Here is an 11221-nt window from a genome sequence, read left to right on the forward strand (position 1 = left end):
ACATTTTCCCCCTTTGTAACAAATATAACCTAATATTCTTTCTTAACTAGAGAGTAACTTGTTTGGTTAATTTTTGGTGGAAATTTTACTTATATTTTCATAGCATAAGTCAATTCTTTAGAAGTGACTATTGTTGGAATTTAAGTTGTTTGATTTTTCTTTATTGTATTGTATGTTTAGAATGTGTCAACAACTTGGTTAATGAGAAATATGATAGATGAGATGAGAGATGAAAACATGCACATATATGTAAGGAAACTAGAATAAATGTAATTTTTGAAGTATATTTTCCATGCTATTTTTTTATATTTATTTATTTATGTGGTTTATGCCTTTCTTTATTATTTTATTAATTAAACATTTTTTTATTTCTTTAGCTTTTCATCTATATATTATCCTTCTAATTATTTAATTTTTATTGTGAAATTCGGAATAAAATTGGCTTTCTTTCATCGTGTTTCTTCAATAATTTTTTATTAAGTCAATTGATATAGTACATGAGAATTAAATAATGTAAAAAAAAAAAAATAGAAAACAGAATAAATCTTTAACGTGTTCAAATTATCTAATGGTATTCATACTCAATTGGTGGTACACCAATATATCCTTGCACATAATTATTTCATAGCAGTAAAAGCAAAAACAGAATCAATAGAAGAAAAAGGGTGGCATCCAACTAACCCATTACGTCATCATCATTTTCCCAATTCATTTTCATGCTTTGATCCTTCATTTCTTTCACCTACTACCACAACATCATCCTTAACTCTCCTTTCCATGTCCATCAAACACAACACACTTCATTACACCTTAACTGTTTCTTTCTCTCACACTTTGCTTTCTTGTTTCTGTCTGAATTGTTGGATTCATGTGACAAACATCTTCACCCTACAAGAACATCATCATCCAGTGTATATTTAGAACCAGGTTTTAACAAGTCTCTATTGCTACTCATTCAACTAGGTTACAAAACTCTGTTCTAGTTCTGTTTAACCCTTCTGGAAGCTTGTTATTGTAATGAAATAGGTGTTTTGAATTTTGAAAACTCATTCGAAAGAGTAGTGGGAAATTGGATTAAGTACCCTTGTTGTAGGATCATTGATGAACTAGAATATCTATCTGAACTCTGCTTGTGTTATAGTTCCTTGTTCTTGAGCCTTTTTCTGGCAAGTTATAGAACAAGTTTGGTAACAGCAGGTTAGAATGAATTCATTCGATCAGAGTCATCAAACTACCAGCTTCAGGTACAATCCAAACTCGAGCACAATGAATCATGCAGTTGATGATGCTGAGTTCTCTGGGATTCTTGATATCTATGTTCATCATGCTAGGAACATACATAACATATGCATCTATGATAATCAGGATGTGTATGCCAAGTTCTCTCTTACGTACAACCCTGATGACACTCTCTCCACTAGAATCATAAATGGAGGTGGAAAAAACCCAATATTCAATGAAAACTTGAGGATGAAGATTACCCAGATGGATGCTGTTCTCAAGTGTGAGATTTGGATGTTTAGTAGGTCAAGAAATCATTTGGAAGACCAGCTTTTGGGATTTGCTTTGGTCCAAATTTCACAGGTTGTTGGCAAAGGAAAGGTGACTGAAGATTATAGCCTTTCCTCCACTGATCTTTTCCATTGTCCTGCTGGAACTGTCCAATTAACAGTGTCTTTGGACACATATTTTCCAACCAGTTCCACGGTGAGTTCCATATCACAATCAGCTACTAATTCATCCATATCCTCAGAAGTTGTCTTGCTTGATCCAAAAATCTCTGAAGATATTGCAGACCCAGTTGAGTATTCTAGAATTGAATTTCCTGATGTTGGTGTTATGAAGGAAAACCAGAAATTGGTTTCTGAGTACTTCAATTGGGAATCTTATGGTTCTTCTGCTTCAAGGCCTAATTCAGTAGGATTTCTACCATTTCTTCAACTTGTCGATTCTCCTCAAGGTGATGATTATGAAATGACTGTGACAGCTCCAGATGAGAATCATGAGTCCACTTCACCAAATGAGAGCATTCTGAATTCTGTGCTCCCAAGCTCTACTACTACAAGCTTAAGTGATGATAGAAACTCGGCTGATTCAGTTGAGGACAAGAGTAATTTGAGGGGTGAGTCAACAAATTCTTTCCATGTTTCAGTCACGGTTGAAGGTTATCAGAACTCTGGTGCTAGTCCAGATACCCCAACTTCCAAGAAAGAAAGTGGAGCCAGAGATGATAAGGAATCAAACTTCACATCACGCAAGGAGAAGGAGATCAATAGTGATAGGAATACAAAAGCAGCAAGATTTGGTCAAGTTTTTTCTGCTCCACTACAGAACATCAATATGGAGGCTGAGCAATCAGCTATGCAACAGCAAATAGTTGACATTTATATGAGAAGCATGCAACAATTCACAGAGTCTTTGGCAAAAATGAAGCTCCCAATGGACCTTGATAAACCTGAGAGTGAAGGCCATGGTGACGTGATTCAAAATCATAACAACAGCAAGTTAGAAATAGATAAGAAAATGGATGGATCACGTGTATTTTACGGTAGCCGAGCCTTTTTCTAGTTATACCTTGATGCAACGTATGATTGACAGGTAAGTATGCCCTTTAAGCATATAATCACAGATTTGATCCCCAAGAGAGCTCAATTCCTGAATAGACTTCAGTATCTTAGTAGATTAGTTTCTGGTTTTGACACACCAAATTCACAGAAGAACTTATATCTTGATGCTACATCCACATGAATAGTTTAGTTTATTGTACCATGAGCTAATCCTGTGTTATTTCAACACTTCTTTACATTCTTCTATATCAGTGAATCCTATGTATTTCTTTCTCTGTAATGTATTCAAAGGAATGCTTTTTGTCAATTTCCTGTGCCATTGAAATCGTGCAGAATCTTAACTATGTAGTAAAAATTAGCAATTCATTCTGTGATGATAACAGTGGTAAATTGTGTAGGTGAAGTGAATGACAAGAAATCTTCTCTTGTCTTAACTAATAATGGTTTAGAGTTGAAACTAAGTTCATCATTTTATTGCTTCATGCATAATTAACACTTAGAGTGAATTGAAAGACTTTGATAAGATTGGAAAACGTTAGCTCAAAGTGGCTTAGTTGAGGCCAGACCGAATATGACTGGTTTTTCCCAAAAAGAAAAATATACATCAGTGGCTGATATTAATTAGAACTAAATTGACACGCATGCATGCTATTCGACATGTCTCAATCTCCTTTCTGTTATGAGGCTGGCATCACCATGTTCAAGTCAATATATCTAGCTACAATAATCTTACCTACTTTTTGAAAGTTTTGTTGGATGCATTAGAGAGAACAGTTGGGAAGGGTTTGATGTTTTATTTTGCAATGATTGGTAGAGAAAACCTGGTAGTAACCCTTAACCAATCTCATAAAGCTACCTGTTATTAAACCTTTTTTTTTTAGAATTGAACAAATTGAAGTGTTATACTATCGACAACCTCAGATATGGGTCCCAAGTGATTGAGAAATTAGAGCCGAAATTTGAATATTACATTAGTTCTGGTTGGTGGTGGTGGGGGCAATTTACGACAATTTTGTCAACATAATATGCAAAACCGAAAGGTATGAAAGAAATGCATTTGAGGAAAGGATGACAAGAAAAACAAACAAATATGAAGAATCCCAAGAGTAAGTATAGACAAGTTTCTGGATAAAAGTATTCTATAACAGAAAAAATACCAAAAGTTAAAATTGAATGGATTTTATATGTAATAAAATTAACTTTATATATACTATTACTTGATGTATATCAGACGATGAGTCTCTTACTACCTGTTGTATCAGAAACATGGGTAGTCTGTTACTATCTTTGCCTATATATTCCTCTGTTTTGTGTATTACATTAAGAACTTTGGTTCAAAGCAATAATACTTTATTTCTTCCTTTTCTATCTCTCTCTGCTTCTCTGAAATCCTTGATATACAAATTATTTTTTTCATAGGGAAAGCTATGATGTGTAAAAGTACACCATAAGTCTTTATTGAAAGAGAAAAGAAATAATAAAGAAGATTTTGTGGGGACCAATACTGATCAAAAATATAAAATTACACAATATTGAATGAACCACATGTTAGTCCTATTCCTAGAGAAATCATAACCTATAAAATTTGGCACATCACTCCACTAAATATAATTTGCTAGTTTGTCTGTAAAAGTATTTTTCTTCTCTATAAATATAAGAGCAACAAAACATTAAAGAAAAGAAAACAATAAGACATTTACGCATCTAGCACGAAACTTTCAAGAAAAAAATAGTGATTGTTGAAAGCTAGGATGAATAGTTGACCGTCACTATTTCTAAAAGTGATAAGTGTAATAATTCAGTACTATTTCATGAAAAAAAAAAAACATTTTAATTGTTAATAGAGTTAAAATTCAATCTCTAATTTAGAAATTTGAATTATAAAACGAATAAGAATGATTTATTTATAAGCTTGTGCTAATTTAAGGAATTTAAGGGAAGATGGAGATGAAAGGACTAAAGAAGAATGAACTAGTTAAAGACAAGATGAAAAAATAGTTAGAACATTGAAAGCTCACTCAAGCAAAATCACTCTAGAGAAACTTACTCAAGACTCGCTTAAGCAAGTTCACTCCAATGAAATTGATTTTTTTCTCGTGAAACTCACTTAAGAAAACAATATTTCTCTTGAGCGAGTTGTCACTTAACCCAAACCCAAATAGGTTAAATAAAATGTGTGAGGCAAAACCCTATGCATTATTGTGAGGATAATCAGAGATAGAAAATCTTGGAGGAGACAACCATCAAGGAGAAACAACTTGGATCTTCTTTTCTTGCTTTCCATGCTTGTACTGGGCAATATGAGTGGTCATGTCTTCCCTCTGGGATTGAGAGTAATCTATTCAAACTCTTATATATTAAGGTGATATTTATTTATAATATTTTGTTCTTGATTGATGATTGGTATTATCATTTTATTCTTCAAGTTTGAATCTTTATTCATAATTTTAGATCTTTAGATTTGACCAAAAAATACTTCTAAGCATCTGACCTAAATGATAATGTTTAATATATTTGAATGCTAGGATTAGATTTGAAATGTTAATTGCTTTATAACATTTGTTCGTAATGTCAAGAAGTTTTTATAACTATTCGAGGAATCGAGTTTAGGAGACATTCTTAATAATTTTGTATGTGAGGAATTGATATGATTGATTTTTATATATGCATCAATGTCAATCAAGATGGAATGTTATATGTTTTTATTCATTTAAAATATAGATGAAAGAGAAGGATTAATCCCAATCCCAATTTTCCAATTTAATCATCTAAATAATTTACTTTGTTTATATATTTAAATTCTTACAAATCCATGATCAAACAACCTTTTAAACAAACTTTTACACATCTTTTATTATTTACTGAATATTATACTTGAGATTTTAGAACTGTTCCTTGTGGGTTCGATATCCGTCCTTAGGGACAATTTATTACTTCTGACTCGGTACACTTGCCAAAAATAGTCATCACAAAGCCAAAATAATAGCAATAATTTCAACATGTATAATGGTTCCTATCCAATGTAAGATGCAAAACCACCTAAGAAGTTTTGATTGATGCAAAACCACCTAAGAAGTTGTCATTGCAGTCGTTGAATCCATAAGCAACAGGACCCTGATTCCTTCTAGAAATAATCAACAATCATACATTTATGCAGTGGGCAATGAGTTATGAAGCATAGACACAAATACAAACACATATACAACACGGAAATGATCATGAAGTTACAATTAAAGTTAAAATTATAGGACACAGGACATGACTATATATATATATATATTAAATATACTAATATACTTTGTAATCTCAAAAAAATAAGAGAAACATTTTAAAAAAATTTAACAAAAGGTAAACTTATGTAAACCATAATGTTTGAGTTTTACATTGGTTCATCCTCATTGAAAAATACAACTTATAATTCTAGTTCATCAAGAGATAAGCTAGAAATCTCAAGAATTCCATTGTCATCAAATGAAAAGTCACCTCCTGCAATATTTCACAATTTAGTTTCCTCTTGTTTGTATTTTGAGGACTTTCTTGAGAGAAGATGATGATTACTATGGACAAATATTTGATCATCCACCCTTTTAAGTGTCATCTTATTTCTTTTCAAAGAATGTATTAAAAGAGTACGCACGCCAATTTCTTTCACAACAAGAAGAAGAACATGGTTGTCCAAAGAGTTTAAGAGTTATTTTCTGAAGTATTGATGGATGAGCTCCATGAACAATCCATCATGATTTTGCATCCATTTTACCTCTATCCTTTAAAGAGTCAACATCGATAAAATCTTGTCTTCCATTTGAAAAATTTGCAAACTCTATAATTACCTACCTCCTTACATATGCATCATCAAAGTACCTCTTAAAACACTTCTTCCTTTCATGAGTAATTTCCACATCTTGATGTGTGGCACGTCTTTGTGAATATTCATTTAAGTATTCATGGCTTTATCTATAACATTAAAAATATATAACATAAATTAATATAATATTATAAATTTGTGATATTATAAATAATATGTACATAACAAAATGTAATTATAAAATAATTTAACTATATAATGTATTACCTTGGATTTAAAGAATAAGCAAGAAAATGAAGAGATATGCTACTCTTAGTCCAACGATCAATTAATATTGACTTTACTACCTTGAAAAATGATGAATAATCAACTTTTGTCTTTCTTTCATGTTGGTATATGACCTTTCTCACATTTTCTATCATTGAATCACACATTTCATATACTAAGTGAAGAGTAGCCATATCTATATTTTTTTTTTCTAAGAACATGTAAAAGCAAATATATGATCAACCTTCATCTACCAATTATCAGTCAACAAAGTTTCTTTCACAAATTATGCATTATCCACATTATCTTCTTTGTAAGAAAACCATTCATCACTAATAACCATATCTTGGAATCATTTTTAAACTTTCTAAACCTTTTTACAATGACTATGGTTGAAGCAAATCTTGTTGGAGCAACAGAAAGTAACTTCAATGAATTGAATTTATTGAATATTGAATATCTCATAAAGTACTCCACAATAAAGTTTTTAATAAATGTAGCATCAATAAAAAATGTGTAAGAAGATCCAATAACATTGTTGATAAATATCATTATTTCTTTTAGTATTTTTTATTGCACACATTTTTTAATGCAATATTCAAAGTGTGCACTACACAAGGAATCCAATAAATTGAAGGAAATTCTGATTCTATGAGCATACTCGTTGCCTTACATACAATTGCATTATCAATTATAATTTGTACTACATTTTTGGGCCCAACCTCCATAATTGCATCTATAATGGGTTTGGCAATGAAATCTTTGTTCTATATCTCACCAAATCCCTCTATTGACTTCAAAAACATTAGTCCACTCTCAATGATAACTATAAAATTTATAAGTGGTCTTCTTTGAGGACCACTCCACCCATCAATAAAAATTGTGACACCTTTATGATTTCATGAGTTTCTTATAGGCTGCAGAATGTTTTCTACATGACTTATTTCTTTTGAAAGTAAAAGACCTCTGAATTTATTATAAGTTGATGGTACATATGCACTAAGATTAGAAGTATTAGCTGGATAAGAAAATGCCCTTCTATAATAAGGACTTCTTGATAAATGAAATGATAGTCCTGAAGAATAAAACATCCTTGAAATTTCACAGTCAAGAGTATCTCTTGCTTGAATATTGAAAGAATATTGTAAAGACCTTTGAGTTTTGGCTTAACACTATCATTTTTCCGATTTCCTTCATCAGATACAAGTGGTAGAAGGACATTTTATTTATTTGAATTTTCCATTTTCAAAGTTGCTTCATTGTCTAATTTTTTTAACTCAATAAGTTTTGACAGGGTGCAAAGTTTCAGAGTGCATTAAATCACCGTCGTTTGCAAAATGGGGTGGTATGGTTTTGCAATAAATTGAATTATTTTGCAATTTCAATTCAATGATAGTGTATTGTTTGTATTTGAATAAAAAAAATTATTTTAAAATTTCACTTACCTTCTGCTTTTATTTTTTATCCTTAGAAATTGTTTCCTCTCAAACTTACATTGTGCTCCTGCTTTCTTGCTTTTGCTCACCACTTCTTTTCCTTCTTTCGCCTTTAAATTGTTTCTTTGCTTTCCTTATTTGTTTTTTGCAAGCCAACACAACATGGTTTTCTTCGCTGCAACTCAACAATACAATGCTTACGGTGATGCAACTCAACACAATAAATATTTTTTCTTTCTTTTTTTCTTCCCTTTTATGTGATTTATATGTAATTTATAAAGTGTATATGCACTTGATCTTCCTCCTAAAACTAGATGTTAAGATTAGTTGATCTTCCTCCAAATACGGGGTGTTAAGATTATGAATATATTATTTGTTCCTTTTTTTTTTTTTTAATTAGTCTGGATGATTTTTGTGTTCGATGTGTTCAGGAGGTGAATTGTGTTATCTCCGGCATGTCCAAGAATAAGGTCGTATCTGTCCCACATAGGTGTATCCGACACCGCATTGCTCACGCATTCGTTGTGTGTTTGTGTTCGTGATGTGTCAGAAACATGAAAATAGAGCCTTCATGATGTGTCAGAGCTTCATAATTAGTAACATACAAAAATGCTTCTTTATTCACTAATGCAAAAGCGTTAGGTCTTTGTCTTTGAAAGCTAAAACCTTTTTAGTGATGCAATTTAGTATGTGTAAAATGAATTAAATTTTTTTTTTTGGATAAAAGCATGTAAATTGGAGTTGACGTCATTAGACAAGACCAACACGTTAGTTATTGAAGTATCAAGGTACCAAACCAGTGTCGAATTTACATTTTCAAATATGCTTGAGTATGACTAGTCACAAGGAGGAAGGTTTATAAACTTTAATTGGTCTATCATTTGTGAAAATAAGAGCCATGAGTAGTTTTGGCTAAGGAGGAATTAGAGTGAAAAAGTCCTACGTTTTTTTGATAACAACGACTTTGTTGAGATTGCAAATGTAAATTAATCCAAGACCTCCTTCCTTAAAAAGTTTGTAAATCTTTTACCAAGTGATTGTGAGGCCAAACCAAACCACATAAATTTGTGAATTCAAGTCTCCATTTTTTTTTATTAAGGTGCTAGGCAAATATATACTTGCAAGTTGTAAAGAGCCATACCTAAGATGATAGAGTTCTTCAATTGGAATTTTTCATTTATAGATAAGAGTTTTCCTTGCTAGAAAAGTGAGTATGTTTATAATGCGATCAACAATGTCATTATGAAAACCCCAAATAGACCATATGCGGTTCAAACTAGTTTGGGAAAGGGAACTAGAGTAGAAACCTGACATAATCAAACCTTTCTCAAAAAAGTGAGAAACAAATTTGGTGATGTCTTGATCTAAAATATCCAAACCCGGTCCACCCGTGTCTTAACACATGACTTCATCAAACATCTTGTTGGTCAACTTCATCGACACCTCATGTATAGAAATAACTTTGCTAATAAGATTATTATCCTTATCGTCGTTATCTGATGCATGTAAGGAACTATAATAATTTATAACATGGGACTCCAATACAAAAGGAGAGGAAGACAAGTTATCCCAATCATTTGAAGATTCATCATGCTATAATAGTTATGTTGTATTTGACAACATTATGTAAAAAATCTAGTATTTTTATCACTATAAGAAAACCATTGTATCTTGATTTTTCTTTCTAATGCTTTTCTTCTAGCGTAAACTCTTCATTAATAATTAAACTAACTTCCATTTTTTTTATTTTTGAGATTGTTGGCAACCTCCGGAGAACATATTTGAATTTGATTTTGAAGATTCTTAAGATTGTAAACAACTTTGGGGACTCATGAATGTTGCTGAAAATGACTTTGTTCCAAATCTTAAGAGAAGCTTTGACCATTTTGAGCAATTTTTAAGATAAACATATATAAGACAACCAGGTATAGAATCCTTTCAAGATCTTTGATAACTTGTTTGAACCCATGGTGATCTTTCCAAATCGAAAGGAGTTTGAAGAGCCTTCTAACCTATACAGGGGGAAAAGGAGATAGAGACTAATAGAAGGAAGGTTGTCAAATTGTTTCTATACAAGAAATATAGTCAAAATGAAACATAAAACATACAATCAATGTTGCATAAAGTTCTTTCAGAAACATGTCAAAATGGCTCTTACCAATTATGCTAGGAGGATCAGACGTATGAATGTGAACCATATCAATGAACTCAATCCAAACCGGCTTCTAAGATATCTTTGGACTCACTTATATACTACGAAATATATAGTCTGATAACAGCCCGATAGCTGGTGTTCTGATAAGTCCAACACACTCTCATTAGGATAGACTCTAAATGACATTGATACCATATTAAACAATTTACTTTAAGCCTAACTCAACCTTATAAAATCGGCTTATAAGATGAAGTTTGCACTCACTTATATACTACGAAATGTATTTATCTCTAATTAATGTTGGATCTCCAACAAACATTGTGAATGTACTTATAAAGGTTTCTTCTTTTGATATAATCAGTAGCTCCATAAATGTTAGTTATATATAAAGTGCAATTATTATCAATGATGGAGAAGGTCAACATTTGATCACAAATAGATAGAATAAAAGGCTACATATATTTCTCACAAAATACACCAAATGTTGTAGGAATCTTATTAACATGAGAGTTATAAGTAAACAATTTCATATTCAGAGACTAAAAAAAAAAAAAAACCCTAGGAAGCTTGTCATAGGATGTACACAAGGTTCCCTAATCATAATGTAAGACAAACAAGTACAATATTTTTTTATTGGAAAGATCCCAAGAACTCCTAAAAATTTATGCATATAAAAGACAAAATTTTGGATCTTCCTCGGGTATTACAGACCTTGCCTGGCCTCTAAGGGTTTTCTTGAAAGTTTATGATTTTTTTTCTTCTTTTGTGATTTGAAAATCATGTTGAGGGCAAAGACTCTCTCTTGAGCGACATTAACACTTCGTTTGGATCCAAATAATTATTATTCATCTAGCTAGATTTACAAAGATTGTACTTATTTATATCTAGTCATTTAATTAGAATAATAACCCAAAGGTGAGGATTCATGTAAATGTTTTTTTTGCGATACACTACTAAAAATAGAGAGGAAAACCCGCTCAAATTTGTTTAC

The 11221-nt window shown here is 31.5% G+C and overlaps 1 protein-coding gene and 1 pseudogene across 1 annotated transcript; one reads left to right on the forward strand and one right to left on the reverse strand.

The window, feature by feature from the left end:
* The first annotated feature begins 560 nt into the window (after positions 1-560).
* LOC137831117 (uncharacterized) lies at positions 561-2874 on the forward strand. The gene has a single exon (XM_068638657.2). It carries the CDS (start codon positions 1204-1206, stop codon positions 2566-2568), a length of 1365 nt encoding a protein of 454 aa, XP_068494758.2. The 5' UTR covers positions 561-1203; the 3' UTR covers positions 2569-2874.
* A 3072-nt stretch (positions 2875-5946) lies between these two features.
* Positions 5947-7933, reverse strand: LOC150027240 (uncharacterized; annotated as a pseudogene).
* Between the last annotated feature and the right edge of the window lie 3288 nt (positions 7934-11221).

The sequence above is a fragment of the Phaseolus vulgaris genome, chromosome 6, assembly GCF_051622355.1.
Source record: "Phaseolus vulgaris cultivar YP4 chromosome 6, ASM5162235v1, whole genome shotgun sequence".
NCBI classification, from domain to species: Eukaryota; Viridiplantae; Streptophyta; class Magnoliopsida; order Fabales; family Fabaceae; genus Phaseolus; species Phaseolus vulgaris.

What these genes read in the sequence shown, in the direction of transcription:
- LOC137831117 (XM_068638657.2), top strand. Translation starts at nt 1,204, where the DNA reads ATGAATTCATTCGATCAGAGTCATCAAACTACCAGCTTCAGGTACAAT.